The sequence below is a fragment of the Nymphalis io genome, chromosome 24, assembly GCF_905147045.1.
Source record: "Nymphalis io chromosome 24, ilAglIoxx1.1, whole genome shotgun sequence".
Taxonomy (NCBI): Eukaryota; Metazoa; Arthropoda; class Insecta; order Lepidoptera; family Nymphalidae; genus Nymphalis; species Nymphalis io.
In genome coordinates, this window is record NC_065911.1 from 6,080,114 (window position 1) to 6,100,812 (window position 20,699).

Consider the following 20,699-nt stretch of genomic DNA (forward strand, 5'->3'; position numbering starts at 1 on the left):
TGATTCTCCATATCTGCTCAGTGAGATTTTATTTAAGTGTCCTCGTTTTAACGCTCGCTCTCAAGATACTTTTTCAATACCCATTTATAAAACTAATTATTTCAAAAATTCTTTTATTCTAAGATCTTGTAATAGTCATAATAGAAAATACAACCACATTGATCTGTTTAAAAATAGTTTAAGTAAATTTTATAATCTTGTGAAAAATACTTATTAGTAATTAACCATAACCATATTTACGTTAAAATTTTACTTTGTCATAAATAGTTATATTTTATGTAACATCAAAATTAGTCCACTTCCCTGTTAAAACAGTAGTGGAAACTTAACTGGCATAAGTGTTAAAATATGATTATTATATTAAGTTGTAATATACGATATGCTGTATGTTTCCCTAATAAATAAATAAATAAATAAATAAATAAATAAATAAATAAAGAATATTAAGGAACCGCTTCGGAATTGTCAGATTGGCGAATCCACTCTACAATGTCACTCTTTATTAAATCACAGTAAGGCCATCTGGTTAATTTACTTGAAAATCATTGCTCATATAAGACAATTTGCATTTGGACAGTTTTCAAGATACTTCATAGAATTGCAAATGAGGTTTTGGTTTCCTTAAACAAATATTACAACACGAACGCTCAGTTTGGAATTTTCGAGGGAATTTGCATTCAAATGTATTCCAACGAGTACATATTATAAAACAAAGTCCCGACGCGTCTGCAACGGTCCGTTCGAACTAACTTTTAGAATTACATGAGTTTTGTTCTATTTTACCGGCAAGTTAATGACGACAAATGTCTATTTCATCGCATGAGTCCAAACATATAAATAGTACCACATCTATTTCTCAAGTCTACAGTCTAAGATCCCCTAAGAACATACCAGGAAACGGTCACACGTCATCATGGATTAAACTAAAAACTAATAAATTTCAAAAATAAACATACAATTGAAAACTATAAATAGAAGCAACATAATATGCGATCTCATTACCGCAATCCTCTTTCAGCGATGGAATGACAGCCAAGAAAATATTAAATTCAAAATTAATGTAATTGCAACCTGATTCTTGGCAGACTATAAAAAGGCGATTATCAAATCGGCTTTAATTTGTTAGTATATTACTCCATTTCTTTGCCAATTGTAAATCATTTAGTATATTATTACTTTTTGGGAGGCCACAAAAAGAAAAAAATCTAACAGAACGGCTTAGAAATTATGTTTATCTTACCGAAATTGTTCCATTTTAGGCTATTCGTATTTAATTTTATTTAGCTTTAAAGACTATAAAATAGTGTTAAACAAAAAAAAAATAAATAAATAATAAAAACAATAACACATAAATAATATTTAAATATTTTTGGTTTTTGTTATTGGAGTTACCCAGATTAGAGTTTGGATGGCAGAATCTAAAAGTCACAAATTAGTTTAAGTTTATTTATTTTTTAATTAAAATTAATATGTATCATAAGACGAGACAGATTGCAAGAACCGTCAAGTTTCTCGTATGTAGGTTAGGTCAACTGGCTTTGAAATGGTATTCCTTTGGACGTATTTTTGTTCGTAACTGACACGGTAATGATTACTTACGTAATCGTTGACCTAAATAATTATGTCTTCAGCGTGTTAGTAAGTTTTAATAAGGACATCATACTAATAATATAACGAAATATAGAACATGTCCATATACGACAGAACTAAAGAAACAACGACAATTTAAAATTGCACATAAACTGTATGGCTGACTCGAAACACAGCATTGGTTTTCAATACGTACTCTTGATATAAAATCTCTTAGACTCCAAAAGATAGTATTATTTTCACATTATGACAACCAAATTATTAATAGGTAAGCTCTATTGCTTTTTTCCGGAATCATGCTAAATGTAATTGAATTGATATGAAATCGTTACACGATAGGACTCTTAAAATTTAGTATATTACAACGGGGTCGTATAGAAATTTCCATGGCTTCGAAAAAAAAAAACAGGTAGACGCAAAAATGTAAATAAGATTATATTTCGCCATAGAATGTACTGAAATTACAAAATATGTGCTCAAATATCTATCTTAAGCAGAATAATAGATAAGTTCTTTTTTATATGTAAAAAACATTACATTTTTCCTTTTTTTATTTATTATTTTTGTATCTCCACAGGTGTGTTATCTGTGCATTTGGTGTATCTCATTTTTAATTTATTTTAATGTTCTTTTTTATATTTTAATATGTCTTTTGTAATTAACTCTTCAATGTAAATAATTCTAACCTATATAAAATGATGTACAAAATATTTGAGTATAATTTACTTCATTTTCCTTAAATGAATACTATAAGGATTAACATACAAGTAATTTATATTACAAAATAAGTAATTTTCAAACCTTTATCGCACATTTTAAGTTAAATAATCGAATAATTGTTGATGTAAATTGTCTTTTTGTTTCTCTTCCGGGAAACGATAAACGCGAAAACGTAACTTCAGGAGATATGAACGGGTAATACCGGTTTATTGCTATCCACAATAGCATAAATTACGCGAGTTACGCTAATTAGTTCATTTGAGTTTAGTTTGAAAACGTTTTAATACTACACTTAACGTACTGCGTCAAAACTACAAATATAAATATCATCAGATACCGATTTCAGTTTAATTTGATTGGGGTATTATCAGATAAAGCCGAGATGGCCCAGTGGTAAGAACGCGTGAATCTTAACCGATGATCGTGGGTTCAAGCCCGGGCAAGCACCACTGAATTTTCATGTGCTTAATTTGTGATTATAATTCATCTCGTGCTTGACGGTGAAGGTAAACATCGTGAGGAAACCTGCATGTGTCTAATTTCACTGAAAATCTGCCACATGTGCATTCGACCAACCCGCATTGGAGCAGCGTGGTGGAATAAGCTCCAAACCTTCTCCTCAAAAAGGGAGAGGAGGCCTTAGGCAGTGGGAGATTCACAGGCTGTTACTGTACTGTACTATACTGATTATCAGATACAACTAAAATACGCAGGCAAAAAAGATTTTTGAATAAGTAAGGTTATGTATTCATGAACTTATATATTACAGTAGACGTTAAAACATATATTAAAATTTAAAATAATTATATATAAAATAAATAGCCCAAAAGAATTAGTAAGTTGAAATGGCAGTGGGCTAGTCACATATTATGACGCAGAACTGGCAACCTTTGGGGTAGACGTGTTATGTGATGCGTAGGATACGCTTCAGTTAGGTGGCGATATATGCTGAAGATCAAGCTCAATGGCGTGCTATTGAAGAGTCTTATATCCAGCATTGGACGAGAAAATGATGTTGATGTTTTGGCAAAAAAAAATTCTCACTTTTTACCGTGTTGTAACTTCCATATTGAATAAACAAATCAAATCAATTCAAATCGAAACATTTTTATTCCAATAGACTTTATAAGTACTTATGAATCGTCAAGCGCTACGACCATACAATTTTAATTTGAAATACGAACAATGTTATTCCGAGTAAAGAAAATCGTACACAAATACATACATAATACGTACATTGACGATAAAATAAATCGCACTATCGTACTAATCGCACTATAAATAAATTAGAAAATAATTTGGTTATTCAAAAGTAACACATTACACAACCTACTGCTATTGAAACTTTAAATTCGAACATCGCTAAGACAGATGATTAAAAAGTAATTATCGGATTACCAGATATTTAAACAAACATCGTCAGCACGTGAAAAATAATAACAGATACTGGAGAGCATTACATCTTTGTTATACTAGTTTTATTAAAACCGTAACAAAGCTTTGAATTAATTCCAAAAAAATCACCAAAGAGACTCAAGCTGTAATATTTATCGTGTACCTGAAATATATCGTGTACATGTTTTGTTTAAGTTGAAATGTCATAACGCGCATCTCGTGTATACACGATGTAACATCTCCGACCGACTGACGCTTCAGCGCGAGTCTGTAGCTTTATCAATTTAGGGTAACCTATTTACGACCGCAGCTCGACAGGTTTGTTATTCGCTTAAATATTTACACAAGCTCGTGTTGCGGAGCGAATACACACGCATTTTAGAAATTAAAAAAAAAACATTTAAATAAAAAAAAATAGATAAACTACACGTCTATCTAAATTTTTGTTGAGAGGACCACCTGATGGTATTACAAATATGTATGTAATGACCCCTTGGGCCTGTAATTACACTGGTTCACTCAGCATTCAAACCGAAACACAACAGAACAAAGGATTAGTGTTTGGCAGTTGAATAACTGGAAAGTGGGTAAGGTACCCATTTAAAATGGGACTGTACAAAACTGTCCTTTTTGACTATGGGAAATTCACAGACCCCCGTATGATTTGATTTAGTTAAAAGCAGACACGCTTTTAGAAATTAACAAGACCAAGGCAGACCAAAAATTACGAATTACAGAAATGTTAAATTTAGACAAGTATTTAATTATGGGGAAAAATAGACTTTTGATCATTAGCGAGGCCAGCGCAGATCAAACTTTACTTATGGCACATTGGACTAGAGTTTCTTAAATGAATTCTATAATAGGAGCGGAGGATTACTAGAAGACAGAAGACAAGAGGAAATCTGGTAATATTAGACTATTTGAAAAACGGTACAATAAGAAATGTCTTTGCAAAACACTACAATATAATCAAGGTAATAATTGCCAACCATTTGTTCCAACTTTGATAACACGACTTTATTTACCTAGGAATAGTTCTGGTATACATACCATTGTAAATTCTATAGACTATATAGTTAGTAGAAGTATTTGAGTTGTTGTGCTTATCCAAGAATAATTTAATCTTACTTAAATATGTAAAAAAATTATATTCGAGTACGAGAATAAATGTAATATGCAATTATATATGTACATGTAATATGTATAATGTTTAATTATAACTTAAATTCGCAATTAACGAAGCGAAACGAGACAATAAAAAGACACAGACTCAAGTCTTTGGAGATATCCGAACTAACAAGAATTGCTTATACAAAATGCATGCACATAGTGCCTTCTAACAAAGATTACTCTAAGCACCAATAATACGAAAGTCCTTAAATGCGTCGTATGTTTTTATATGTTATAACTAAACCGTTTATAAAACTAATGAATTCCAATAGCACATTGAAGAAAGTTAATGAGCTGTAAGCGATTATCACCTAACAGTATTTATGATAATGTGTCAGTAGGATGTCCGTCAGAGCGTACTAATATTACCGTAAGGCAAGAACAGTTTGATTCGATCACACGCAATTCAATACTAATAAATGAAGTTTGGTTTCTTGTATAAAAACATTAAACATTAATAACGTTGAGTAAATGTATCAAGTATGTATGTATTTACATAGCAACTATCAGATTGTTTTACTTAATGCTGGACATTTTTTTCCTCTCCCTTTGAGGTGAACGTCTGGGGATTAATCCACCACGAATTTTATCCGCCCCATGGATATTTCCTTACGATATCTTCAATCAAATCAGCAATATTTGATTAAAATTGATGAGTTTCATGCCACTAAGCCAACTTAGTCCAATATTATATCATAGAATTGTTAATTGAAAACGATGTACAACACTGTGAACATACTCGAGATATCATTTGTCGTTTAATCAAATGCTCAGGTTACCAACAAACTGGCCGGTTACATGAAATTTATCTACCGAATCGCAAGTCTAATAGCTTCTGCCTATGGCCGAATATGGTATGCAATTGTTATAACATTCATTCGCGTTTACCGACGCGGAACGACGCGTTTCCTTGACAATGACCACGAGCGGTCGAGCGAGCATCCTTTTTTTTTAACCGCTTTAACTTTATTGGGAAGAAAATTATAATGCTAGGGGCATTTTTCCTTTTTTATTAAATTTTTAAAAGCAAATTGTCATTTTTCGGTTGTCAATTATATTTTAAAATTAAAATGGTACGACAGACATCAATAGAACCACTTTTGGATGGTCATTTTACATGATTTTATACGTGATAATTTCAAATGCTCCCCAGTCTCCACCTCCATATCCAGTTGAGCCTCAACAGCTTCTTTTTAACTCATAGGTCGTTTTAAAAGAGTAATTTAATGTAAAACATTTAAAGTATGAATTAATTAAAAATGAATTGAAATCTAAGCTTTTAAATATGCTTTACATCCAGAATTCAGAAATAAATTTGTATTGAAAAAACAAAATTGTATCGGAAGAACCGAACGTATTGTAATTATAATAATGTTTTATTATTGTAGATACAATCAGTAAACTTGAGAACATGGTGGAACATTACAAACACATTTAATATTTGAGGTTACGTCAAGAAAAACATGTTTTGACGGAGGAAATTTCGTTTCTATTCAGCGGTTATGGAGCAAACAGACCGTTGTTTACTCGGTAACCCGAAAAGTTTAATAACATTAAAGAACAAGACTTTATGATACTGGATATTTTGTGTACCTATTAGAACTTGGGTAGGAAGCTGGCGAAAAAAAATTCTATACGATTTTCACTTAATAATAGTGATAGCTGTTCCATAACAAATATTAAGGACCATGTCTGCTACCATGATAACGACTAGCTCTGCATTTTCAATAGACAGCGCTTCGAAATTGACTACCCTTTTTTGCTTATCATAATGTAGGACCTTAAGTAACTGGACCAAAATCATATTGATATGAACTTTAATCTCTATATGATACATGAGAAAACCATATTCGATACGCTCGCCAACTTCCTAACCATAAGGCGCGATAAGAAATAGTGAGACTAACATATTTTATCTAGCTCAACTAACATGACGACACCAGGGAGTAATGAAACATAAGAGGCATTATCGAGGATTCTTGTCGAAGACAGAATATTCAAGCAAATAAAGTCCTAAAGTCAAACGTGTTTAGACTAAAATCTCTCTAGCTGTAAATAAAGCCTATTTCCAAGGAAGGAGGTTTACTAGCTTAGATGTAACCTCACCTTGCAGTATCGAACAGTAAACTTTGAACTAAACGTTCTTTAACAAGTTTGTACGTTGTATTCATCGTCACAAGTTTAAAGTGGGTTCTTTTTTCTAAATTGCACTTTAAAAACTATAAAGATTTTGTATAATAACTTACTTATATATTTAAAAAAAAATGTTAAACCAAGGAAAACCACCTATTATAATAAATGATTTTAATTTTGTTGAAAATTATAAAGAAAATCAAAGATTCACAAATAATATGGAATAAGCTCCAAATCTTCTCCTCAAAAAGGGAGAGGAGGCCTTAGCCCAGCAGTGGGATATTCACGGGCCGTTACTGTATACTGTACAAATAATATAATCAATATTAATGGAACGTGTCGAGAAATCGTAGAATCGTGTACTAATATTTAGAAGCGCGATTATCAAGCGATACTCACGACTTTATAGAAAGTTCGTGAAAATCACCGCAGACAACGATTTGAATAATATAATACTTGATCTTCGTAGCGATATAATAGTGTTTAGAAATGAAATAGAACGGAACGGCGTTGTTAAAATTAGACTAGCGAGCCGAGAATACTCAGAGGTTAGAAGGCGTGATTCTTAATTGATGATCGCGAATTCAAACCTAGGCAAGCACCATTGATATTTCATGTGTTTCATTTCGTGCTAGGTGAAGGAAAATATCATGAGGAAACATGCAGTGTCTAATGTCTTTGGAGCAGCGTAATAAGCTCCAAGCTTTCTCCTCAATGGAAGATGCGGCCTTTACAGCAATAATTTACGTTACATTGTAATAGAATTATCTCATGTCGTATCGTCATTACAGGCACTAGAGAAGACAACATGATACTGAGATTACATATAATAACTTATAGCAATCTACTATCAAAGTAATACAAAAATAATGAAGTAATACGGGATGGTATTACTTCATTATCAGGAAAAAAAACGTCATTAATACTAATATATATCTGAAGAGTTTATTTGTTTGAACTTTCAAGAGCTTCCAGTCATTATCGTCATCATCATATCAACCAGAAAACGTCCATCGCTGTACAAAGACCTCCCCCAAAGATTACCACGATGGCCAGTCTTGCCACTCGCATCCAACGGCTTCATGCGACCCTTAAAATATCGTTGGTCCAGTCATATTTAAAAAAAAATATCTATAAATATATCATATCTATATAAAGATTATTACAACATACAATGATCGGTATTTCTTTTATAAATAATTAATAATGACTTATATAGATAATTACACCCAGACTCAGGACAAACAGACATGTTTATAAACACAAGTGTCTGTCCTGGGTGGGAATCGAACCCACGACCTGCGGTGCGTAAGGCAAGTATCTACCAACCACGCCAACCGGCTCGTCGCCTTCGGCTATTAGTTAGCATTAACATAAGCACCCAATTATAACACAACTATTAACTAGTCTAGATGCATAGACAATTAATTACAAAAAAACATTAAAAATGATAATGATGATTCATTTCTAGAAGCCACTCGATTCTTCGACATTTATAAAGGAACACGACGCATAAATAAATTAATACATAATTACTTGAATATACGCTTCATTAATTTGCGTTTTGAGTGTAATTATTTAAAGTGCTTGTAAGACGCCTATAAATGTCTTAAAGGTGGGCAATAGTCTCCTCTCACGTTAATTGAAAGGTTTTTAGAGCATGTTCGACCGCGCAGCTCCTCACAAAGTTGAAGCTGAATTATATATATCTTTTTATATTATAAGTAGGAGAATGGCAGTTGGTCCACCTGATGGTAAGTGGTCACCTCCCATAGACATTGGCTCCGTAAGATATATTAACCATTCCTTACATCACCAATGCGCCACCAACCTAATTAATTTGGGAATTAAGATGTTATGTCCCTTGTGCTTGTAGTTCCACTGGTTCGCTCACCCATCAAACCGGAACAGAACTAAGTATTGCTGTTTGGCGGTAAAATATGTTACGAGTGGGTTGTACCTACCCAGAAGCGCTTGCTCAAAGCCCTACCACCAAGTAAAGTTTTCCCACGATGATTCCCTTCACCGTTGAGCTTATGATTAAATTAAAACGCAAAAACTCAGTGGTGCTCGTCCGGTTTCATAATCGCGATTATCTGTTACGATCCACAAGCAGTACTTGTTATTGTTGTGTTCCGGTTTGAAGGATGAGTGAGCCAGTGTTATTACAGGCACAAGGGACATAAAATCTTGGTTCCCAAGGTTGGTGGCGCATTGGCTATGTAAGCGATGGTTGACATTTCTTACAATGCCAATGTCTAAGGGCGTTTGGTGACCACTTACCATCAGGTGGCCCATATGCTCGTCCGCCTTCCTATTCTATAAAAAATAAAAATACAATTTCTGTACACTGTACACTAACATATAGTTAAAATTATAGTCCAAGCATTAGCGATAGTCGATATGCAATTAAAGTTTGTCAGTTCTCTTAATTGCAGTTCTGTTACAAATTCGAATACATAATGTAACATTTCACCGGTATATAGGTAGCCTTCATACATGTGAAATGAACGCCCACGTGAGGTTCGACCTAGCATACCAAATACTGGAAAACCAAATTGGAATACAAGTTAGATACGAATTCTATTGCATTGAATTCAACGTAACATTTATTTATTTATTTATACAGATATATAATGAGAAAAATCGTATACACAATTACACGTCTTGCAAAATGCATTGTTTAATAGTTTTATTGTTTGCGCTTCAACTCTTATGTATAAACTTTTGCGTATTACCTTTAAGTCGACAGTAGTTATCTGCTGTAGCTATTAAAATAAATGTACCACGGAAACAAAATTCTTATAAATTTATAAAAACGTTGATAATAAGAACAAATCAATTAAATCACCTGATTATTCCGTAGTACTCATCCGGGTTTGAACACGAGTTATTTGATTAAGATACACATGTTCTAACCAATGCGCCATTTCGATTCTTTAAATATTAAAAGTAAAATTTATATTTCAATGAAACTAGAAAATTTACATTGAATACACGCGGGAATTTACAATGAAAATATTTGTTAAGGTATGGCGCAGAAATAATTCGTTGTTTTCCTATTTCCCTTTGTTTTAAACGAAAATATGTTTTCAACAATTCATTACAAAAGCATTCATTTTACACAAAATTGAAGCATAATTTTAAAATTATCGATAAACAAAACTTTTAAAACAAAACAAGAGAAAAGGTACAACAAACATCTTATTTTTGAATATCTTTATTATCAGCATTGTAACATTTGCATAATCTTAACAGAGATTTATGTGTAAACACTGTTAAATTTCTATTTTTTTTATTTAAAATTGGTAGGCAGTCGGGCGAATGGGCCACCTGATGATAAATAGTGACCAACGCCCATAATACTATTGCGTTCTGGCTCACCAGAACGCAATAGTATAGCCCGGATTGCTTGCCGGTCCTGGGTTCAAACCTTGGTTCTTAACTTCAAGATATTTCCTTATTTGTCAGTCATTCAAAATCACCTATATAATGTACATTTTTTAATAACAATATAACTATCTATAAGTAAAATATTAGAATTTTTAAATAATGTTATTGTAATTGAAGCCAAACAGATTAGTTTATTTGGAACATGTGAAAGATTTAAAATATTCACGCTGATAAGCTTCAGAGAATTTAACAACATTATTTAAGTTTAATTATCAAACAAATACAACAGTACAAAGTAATATAACTTGCGAATTATATTAAATATAATCTGAATGTTATAGAGACTTAACATATTTCCATTTACCGTTTCGTTACGTATTTGCATACTAGCCATTAATGTTTACTTAGAAGATCAAATGAATGCGGTTAAGAATATATTAGTCTTTATACGATAATATGGCATTAATATGATTTAAATTATACATTTGTTTCTATGTTAATTGCCTTTTAATAGTTTCACAGTTTTTTCACATTTCACAGTTTGCATAATATTTAGTAATTCTTCCGTCATCATAATTTTATTATAACGTTAGAATCTTAATATAATTTAAATATTATAAAAAAACTAAATTTGTATAAAATTTTACGTTATATAATTTATAATATTATATAATTCTGATTTCGATTTATAACTTTTATTTATATTATTAACGATAAAATTTCTTTTTTGGGTGGGATTATCAAATATTTTACGTAATATTTACTAGCTGTATTTAAAAGCAATAAATCCCCGATTGTGAAACAGATAATATATCTGTGGAAAATAGTAATTACAAATTACTGTTAAATAAGGTAGCACACTTTGTATATATAAAATCATCAGGTGGTTTTTCGTCACCTGATGGTAGGTGATCACCACCGCCTACAGACACTGTAAAAAATATTAAACATTCCTTACATCGCCATTGCGCCACCAATCTTGGGAACTAATTATATCCAGCAAAGAGCTCACCAAAATCTTGTACACAATTGGCTTGTTAGTGCTCTAATGTTAAATTAAAATCACTGTTAACAATGACTTTTTGCAACTCGCTTGCCTCTCCGCTATACGGCTTGCCAATTAATATGTAACACACTTATGTTTGTTGGAGCGGAGCCAAAATAGAACCTTGCGGCATGCCTAACGTTGAAAATTCGACGCTAGAGTTTAAACTCCGCTGCATTATTTTTATCATGAGAGCCAAAGTGTACTTTGATAGTAAGAAACTGAAATTTCTATATAAATTTAGGTAATCAGTTGAAATGTTATAAGATAATTTGAAATGCAAATATAATTGAACACAATGCTCTAGTTACTTATAGTTTGTAAACGTCACACTGCTGGGCTAACGTATCATCAATTTTTAAATGGAAGATTTGGACCACCGTCAGACCTGCAGAGCATCAGACATCTGAAGTGTTTCTCATTTGAACCCACAATCTTCATTAAAGATTCAATTGTCCTAACCACAAGGCAATCTCGACTCTATAATCAAATATTAGTGATAAGCAAAAAAACATTTAAGCCTCAGTAAATTTGAAATGTAACTTAAAATATCCTAGCACATAAATATAAATTTCAATTCGGTTCTTCCACGAGGCCGCAATTAAAACGATTTTAGGTCAGCTTGGGGATGTTTCATTAAAATACTGAAACATTTCAACTTGCACGAATAAAAATATAATTTACTTTTGTAAAGTACCCGAGATGGCCCTGTGGTTAGAACACGATACTCTTAATCGAAGATTGTGGATTCAAACTAATTAGTGTTTATAATTCCTCTCGTGGTCAGCGATGAAGGAAAGGATCGTGAGGTTACCTGCATGTGCGGGGCGAAAGCCTGAGTTATGTATGTCAATTAAATTGCATTTAAGAAGCGCGGTGGAGTATATGCTCTTTTTTTGAGTGTAGGAAGGCTTCTAACATTTATACGCCTCTTATTTTTTTATAAAGTAACAAATACTTAGTACAAGGAAGGATTTATGATAACGAGCAATTTTAAAAACATTTCGCTGGCAACTCATTAAGGATCAACGCTCTTTTCGAAAGTTCATGACTCCGGGAACCTATTTAGGGCACTTGCTAAGTATCGCGGGTGCAGTTTATTTGTCAAATGGAGCGAGACATCCCTTCCATTGTTACCAGTGGGGGGGTGGGCCGCTATTCAGTTGCACAGACTTGATTAATACGGATGAATGCACCCGCTCGGTGCAGGAACGACCTAGTTTCTGTAGTAAAAATAGTCGGTTATTAAAATGGGCAACGTTTGTGGGACTGAGATTGCCTGGTTTGACGAAATAGGTTGCGGCTTTCGTTTTTAACGATTTCATTCTAGTGGATGAAAGCGAATTGCATTTCTAGAACTTTGTTGGATGTATACTTTTTTCCAATCGGATTTCGTAGATCGAGTTACAGTGTGTGTTTTTAATCGAAGTTTTCGAATGATTGCAATACAATCGAATTAAATGCTATTTCGTCGTTTTTTTTTTTAAAAAAAAAAACGTGAAACGAATATTACTTTTTTTATTTGCTTAACTAAAAAAAAAGTTCTTGCATTGACTGCTACTTGTTAAAAAAACACATTTAAATAGTATAATAGTAATATAATTTACTTATTTAATGTAGGTTTGAATATTTACATAATTTGATTAAAAAAATAAGTGGATTTCAATTAATTATGTAAATTATATCTTTGAAGACTAACAAAATTATATATTGTATCGTAACACTTACCCGTAAGCAGGGTTTTGACAGAACCAGGACCTTGTTAGCTTTGCAGCTTCAAGGAGAACTCCACCAATATCACTGATCCTCATGCCAGGACAACAGCATCCATCGCTGTCACCTTCACCCACTAACACAACACGAGACTCTGACTTCGCCACTTTGAAATATTAATTATATTATTCCAACCACCTATTTATTGCACCTTTTTTAATTTCAGTAATATATCATCATAAATTTTTCACACTATTTTCGAAATTGAACCGCACACTGTTCTCTTCCATATACATTTCACAATTCAATTATAGTTAACTCCAATACCATTAACGGAACTAGAAAGAGAAAAATAATTTAGCCACAATCTACACCAACTTTGCTGCCACTCAAAAAGCGGTTATTGTATAAACAAAGTAGGTCATATTAAAGCACATTTACTGGGAAAACAGAAATGATCAAATTTCAATCAACCTGAATGTTTTTAACGAAGAATTAAGAGAAATTAGTAATACACCAAGTTGACAGATTAATCTCGAAGGGAATTTGTTTCTGGATTATTTCATTCGATAGCTCTAAAAAAAAATTAAATAAACAATTATTCGAGTATTTATTATTGAACTACATATAATTATATAATATGTTCATTGAAATATATCTCTTTGCTAGAAACGACAACGATCAACGACAGAAGTAAAAAATAGGTGGACCACATACTTTTTTTTTTTTTTTATAGAATAGGAAGGTGGACGAGCATTTGGGCCACCTGATGTTAAGTGGACACCAAACGCCCTTAGACATTGGCATTGTAAGAAATGTCAAACATCGCTTATAGCCGATGCGCCACCAACCTTGGGAACTAAGATTTTATGTCCCTTGTGCCTGTAATTACACTGGCTCACTCACCCTTCAAACCGAAACACAATAATATCAAGTATTGCTGTTTTGCGGTAGATTATCTGATGAGTGGGTGGTACCTACCCAGACGAGCTTGCACAAAGCCCTACCACCAGTGTACTACCTACCACATACGGGACAAATAGGTTATGACAATAAAAGATTTAAGATAAAACATTCGAAAAAAAAATATTCGAAAGAAAAAAAAAACAAACACAAAAACATAAAATCGATGTTGTTATAAATGAAGATAATGTAAGCAATAATAGCGAAGAAAGTACAATGACTAAGGCGAACACATCAGATTTACATTACCATATAAATACTGATATCAAGAAGGCTAAGCCATCAATCATCGAGATCATTTGTACGACATATCCGTGACCGGTTGGATATACTGACCAACTTGGTAACGATATGATGCGATGATATTTGTTATGACAACGTCAGCGCACAAAACAATACACGAATCGATAAATGGACGAGAGATTTGTATGATATTTTATAAACCGTTTTCATCGAAAACGACATGACATGACATGACAGAATTCAAGTTAAGCTTTTACAAAATGAGAGCTTAGTGATAGTAACCAATGATGCTATGTTATATATTTTGATCTTTATAATAATGCAGACCTCATAAAGTTTATACAATATTAAGTACGTGTACAACAAATAAGTCAAGTCACGGACGAACAAAATAACAACTTAATGATATTAACTTACGATTTAAAGTTACTTAACATTATCAAGACAAAATAAGTTACAAATCATAACAAAGCTATAAACAAAAAAAAAAACAGCGATATCAATTTGAATGATTATTTATTAATTTAAAAATTATTTCTGTAATATTTGGATCATTAAGAAAATCTTAAACAAGTAAGAAATACTTAATACGATGAAATATTTATTTAAAACAAGGTAAATCACGACATGTTTAAAAACAATTCTGGTAAATCTCACATTAACGATATATTTATTTATTACTAGTGTTCGCCCGCGGTTTCGGCCACTTATAAGAAGTAAAAGAACAGGTACTAGGTGAAAGAAGCATCCTATGTCCTGCCTTGGGGTTCAAGCTTGCCTCATATCAAATTTCATCAAAATCGGTTCAGTGGTTTACCCTTGAAAGCGTGACAGACAGAGTTACTCTCGCATTTATATTGTTTGTATTTATTTGTATGAATGCATTTAATATGAAGTTTTTCTTTTATTACGAACCATATAAGTTTTATTTGTTTAGCGCATTATGTATGCAAACAACAGTTATATATTTATGAGTAACATTGTTTCTAAGGCATAAACGCTTAACATATTTATTTAAGCCACAATTATGTCATCTTGGATCATATAGTATATGATGTCATTGCATACATATATAATATAAAAACAAGTTATGGGAATAAGATTTATAATTTAAAGCGTTATTGTCAATATAATATACAATGATGCTTAAAATTATAAGTAGCAGGTTTTGATCCTGACCCCTTGAGCTATTGCCCATTCCCGACACAAACGCTTAATTGGAAGGGTAAATAGGAATATTAGTAATTACTTACCGCCATTGTAATTATACATTAATATTTATATATAATACATGACATTTATAAAAACATCAAATAAGACTCGGTATAAGATGCAACTTTTGTCGAAATCAAAGCTAGTTTTATTGTTGTTTGTTTTATTAATATTTTAAATCTATTAAGGAGTATTTATAAGTTATTACTAATTCTAGTATCTTAGTATAAATGGGAGCCGAGATGACCCAGTGTTAAGGACATGTGAATCTTAACCGATGATCGTGGGTTCAAACCCGGGCAAGCACCACTGAATTTTCATGTGCTCAATTTGTGATTATAATTCATCTCGTGCTTTACGGTGAAGGAAAACATCGTGAGGAAACCCGCATGTGTCTAATTTCACTGAAATTCTGCCACATGTGTATTCCACCAACCCGCATTGGAGCAGCGTGGTGGAATAAGCTCCAAATCTTCTCCTGAAAAAGAGGAGAGGAGGCCTTTAGCCCAACAGTATAAATGGATAAGTAATGATGATGAACACGAAATTGTCTATCTCTTTCTAAACTTTGCCTAGCAATATTACTTATGAGATTTAAAAAAAAGTACTCTATAATGAATTTAAAAAACGATTCATACACACTCATAAGAATTATACCTAAGCCATTTAAACGTTTCTACGTTTAAAAAAAAAAAACGTCGTAGCGCTGAATTCATTGCAGACACGAATGACATTAATAAAAATTTCTGGGACAGTGTAAATGGTGTAACATTTCTTAGCGAGATAATCTTTCAATGTCATCATTCACACGATGGTTTCGATTACTTTGTATTAAATATCTCATGTGGACCAATTAAAAGTAAATATTAAATAGAAGCTTGACATTGCAAGATAAGCGGTAGTCGTTTCGGAAATATGAAACCTTCAAAAAGTTCGACTTGCGAACGAAAATATATAAAAATATCTCAGAATATTATTTATATGAAAGTAACAGACTATAAATAGTCCACAACTGGGCTTAGTCTCCTCTCTTATAGAGTAGAAATTTTGGAACTCATTCCACCACGCTGCTTTTCCTTGGTGGTCATCATAGTCGAGTACGAGATGAATAATAAACACAAATTAAGCATCTCAAAAGTCAGTGTAGCTTGAGCACACAACCTTTGTTTAACATTCCCGTGTTCGAAACCACCGATATTATACACAAACCCGAAACATAACATTTGACAAGACTAAATACTTGCTATCCTTGTTGAACTCACTCGTTAGAAAGAGATCGCAATTCTTTAAATGTCTGTCGTACCGTCAATTAGTAGTAATTGTACGATTGAACGTCAACAGTAATAATTAAATCAATAATTAATCTTGTTTAGAGTGAAAAGAGGGAAGTGATACCAAGGTCGAGATTACATCTGGACCTAAATATATTAAAAAATAATAATGGATTCGTTGAGTCTTCGTGTCTTTAATGATTATTTTTATATAGTTCACATGGACAATTATTATTATATCTATATAAAAGTCTATATGTAAGTAGAAAATTAAAGATTATAACGACATATGTACTGCGTATACTTGTTTTTGAGAAACGTGATCGTCTAGTGGCTTTAATACTTTTTTTTTACAATATAGGTGACGATGGGCCTATATGGGCTGATGGGCCACCTGATGGTAAGTAGTCACCACCACCCATATTTTGATGGTATTAGAAATATTAACTAATACTATAATAACCAATGCATTATTAACCTTAGGAACTAAGACGATGTCCCATGTGCCTGGAGTTCATACACAAGTGGTACTATATTTTATAACCTTACCGGAAATATTTTTAAAAGAAAACTAAAGAATTACTCGAGTTGTCAAAAACGTTTTATAAATTGAAAAAAAAAATCTAAGACATTCTTAAAACCGTTTTTCATAGAAACCGTACCAGGTCAGAGTGAACTAAATTTCAAGCAACGCTTAGAGTATATTATGTTAGTTGCTAAATGTATTATTCCTGTTTTAAAAGAATTATAATATATAATATAATTAGTTTTATTAAAAAATATATATAATTTAAATTTCTCACTTAAAAGGATCACACGATTATTTCATTTTTAAGTTATTTTATTTATTATCATTAACATATTTCATACGTTTTTTTTATTTTTAAAACGCTCAATAATGAAATGGACAATAGTAATAGTAAAGGATTTTGCAAGCAAAGATTAATTCCAAAGGTCCATAGACGACCTTCTCAATTAACCAAGGTTTTATCTCAGTCCTGTCTAAGTCATAACCGAATAGAACTGGTTTTAACCAGATATAAATACTCAGTTTGTTTTATATGCAACTACGAAATATTTCAATAGTTTTAAGTAATATTTCATGACTATTTACATATTATATACTGGCTTTTGCCCGCGACTCTGACCGCAAATCCCGTAATTATCAGGCGATAGCTATGTCTTTGATCCGCCCGATGACGCTGTAGGGGCCACTAGGGCCAACAGCAACAAGCCAGTTCGAAAAAAAAAATGTCTTTGGTTTAGTACATTAGTTCGTGTTGAGGTTACAAACACACATACAGTTATTTTCGTATTTATAATATTAGTATAGAAGTATCCTGGTACGTTATTCACACACGGCCATCTGATCCCAAACTAAGCAGAGCTCGTACTTTGGAAACCAGACAACTGATATACTACATATACTACTTTTCTTTTGTAAATACATACTTATATAGATATAGTATAGACAACAGTTCAATAATTAATTTATTTTTAAGTAAGCTACATGTCTGATACTTTGCTAATTGTTTTAATAATAAAACTTATAATTTTAACACAATTAACAAATTCTGAAACAAATTTATTAATATCGCAAAGTTTTACGTTAATTTGTCTTAATTATTGTGAAAGAACAAAAATGACTAACTGTATGATATGAAATTACGAAATAGGTATCCTAAGAATACATTGCAATATCAAAATTATTACCGCAATACTTAAGGTTAAATATTATAGTAATCATAAGACGTACAAATATATATATGTTTGGTTACAATATCGCGAAACGAAAAACTGGTCAAAAGGACAATAACGGTTACAACTAAAAAGATTCTGAACAGAACAGAACAGATTCTAACGGAATCCCAAGAAGACAAATAACATCAAAAACATTCAGAGTCAATGAAGTTGTCTGGACTCAACGACGTTCAATGCCGAATTGTATTGGATATGAATACCATATTTTCATCAAATTGTGATATTAAAATTTAGTTTGTGCTGCTGCCTTGTAATGAAACATGCAGCGAAATTGAAATAACGTTAATATAAAAATTAAAGACACCAACGGCATCAACAACACGTCTGTGAAGATAAAAATATAATTAAAAACAATTTTTAAATTTAGCCAAATTCAAGCTTATCAGTTAAACGCGTTTTGTTTATACCTTGTAACAAACGTAATCGAACACGCCAGTCGCCAGTACTGGCCGGAGATGTCGCTGCCTTACACTAACCAAGGCCATTAAAAAGTAAACTTAATAACTATATTAATAGAACATAAAATCGAATAACAGAAAACCTTTTTATTTTATTCATTCAAGGAAATAAGATTTGTAATTCACATATCAATAAAGTACATTTTACGTTACACGCATAAAATCAACAATAATTATTAAAGTTATTTTTTTAATGTAAATAAAATTACACGTAAAGGTTATTGCCAATCTCTCCATTCGAGTTTTGTTTTTGAAAATAAAATTAATAATTTGATAATATTTAAGATAAAAAATACCACATAAGGGCGAAATTTGAAATAGAAAATTTTGCCATCATTTAAATATATCATATTAATCAATCAAGAGGTTCAATGAAAAATATACCTAAATATGACCTGAAACTAATAAATTTAATTAAGACGAGCAACACCCAAATGAAGTTAACCTAGGTATATGTGTTTATATGTCATCTAGCGGCAAAATACAATGTGTTGTATAAAAAACTCCAAGACAAAAAGATACATATATATACCAACGTTCATGCTAATCGGTCACAAAGTCTATTAATCTCAAACAGACATACATTAATCGATTTTTATATATAACTCAATACGGATTGTTCAATTTTATTTTTTTATCGAATAGGAAGATGGACGAGCATATGGGCCACCTGATGGTAAGTGGTCACCAACGCCCTTAGACATTGGCATTGTAAGAAATGTCAACCATCGCTTACATAGCCAATGCGCCACCAACCTTGGGAACTAAGTTTTTTATGTCCCTTGTGCCTGTAATTACACTGGCTCACTCACCCTTCAAACCGGAACACAACAATATCAAGTACTGCTGTTTTGCGGTAGAATATCTGATAAGTGGGTGGTACCTACCCAGACGAGCTTGCACAAAGCCCTACCACCGGTAAATTTCATATATTTACACAACGAACCGTGCGAGTGAAGTCTCTCGTGTGAACATAAATCAAAATACAAAAAAATCCATTCAAATAAGATCTCTTAATCAATTCACATAACTGAAAAAGTAAACTGTTAATAAACTACAGTCGTCAAAAATAAAAGACAATAGCCATAATTTTAATTTTATAAAACAATTAACACTATTGAGGTATCGTTCATTTTCGAGGCGCGTCTTTCGAATTTCGAATTTAAATCAGCCAGCTGTAATTTTGACATTAATTCCAAAATGTCGTTACTCGAAGTTTTGCCTGTCATGTCATAATACGCGTTGTATCATCATTCAGTAATGCTCGGTTACTATAGTCAAGTAAAAATGTCTACGGGACTACCATTGGCTACCTTCTTACGGAACATGACGCTAACGAATACGGATAGCAGTGTGGGTATGAAAATAACATAACAAGATACTTAGTGTTGCTATAAAAAGATCGAAACTTCTATCGAATAATTCTACGCTTAAATCATCAAATTAAGCAAAACCATCCAGTATACATTTAACACAATAAAGAAATGGAAATTTCAAATAAATTAAATTACTACATGAATAAAAAAATGCGATAACATTATCAACTTAAATATAACCATCATCAATAAACCATCATGTGGATAATTAATGTTTATAACGACTTTCTCGTTTAGTGTCTTAATATCTTTT

At 32.1% G+C, this 20,699-nt stretch overlaps 1 protein-coding gene and 1 long non-coding RNA gene across 8 annotated transcripts in view; one reads left to right on the forward strand and one right to left on the reverse strand.

Annotated features, from left to right (window-relative positions):
• The window catches only part of LOC126777840 (IQ motif and SEC7 domain-containing protein 1), a 164,816-nt gene that overhangs the window by 26,371 nt on the left and 117,746 nt on the right, over window positions 1-20,699 (reverse strand). For 4 of the 7 annotated variants that reach the window (XM_050501064.1, XM_050501063.1, XM_050501061.1 and 1 more), the window contains exon 2: window positions 13,178-13,500. The exons of the other annotated variants lie outside the window; for them this stretch is intronic. In XM_050501064.1, coding sequence (XP_050357021.1) covers window positions 13,178-13,260 — 83 coding nt within the window. In that variant the 5' untranslated portion in view covers window positions 13,261-13,500. The remainder of the gene's footprint in view (window positions 1-13,177; window positions 13,501-20,699) is intronic. 7 annotated transcript variants of the gene reach the window in all.
• LOC126777938 (uncharacterized) overlaps window positions 2,687-20,699 on the forward strand; it is a 51,465-nt gene continuing 33,452 nt past the window's right edge. The window contains exon 1 of the long non-coding RNA XR_007670105.1: window positions 2,687-2,816. This is a non-coding gene — a long non-coding RNA (uncharacterized LOC126777938). The remainder of the gene's footprint in view (window positions 2,817-20,699) is intronic.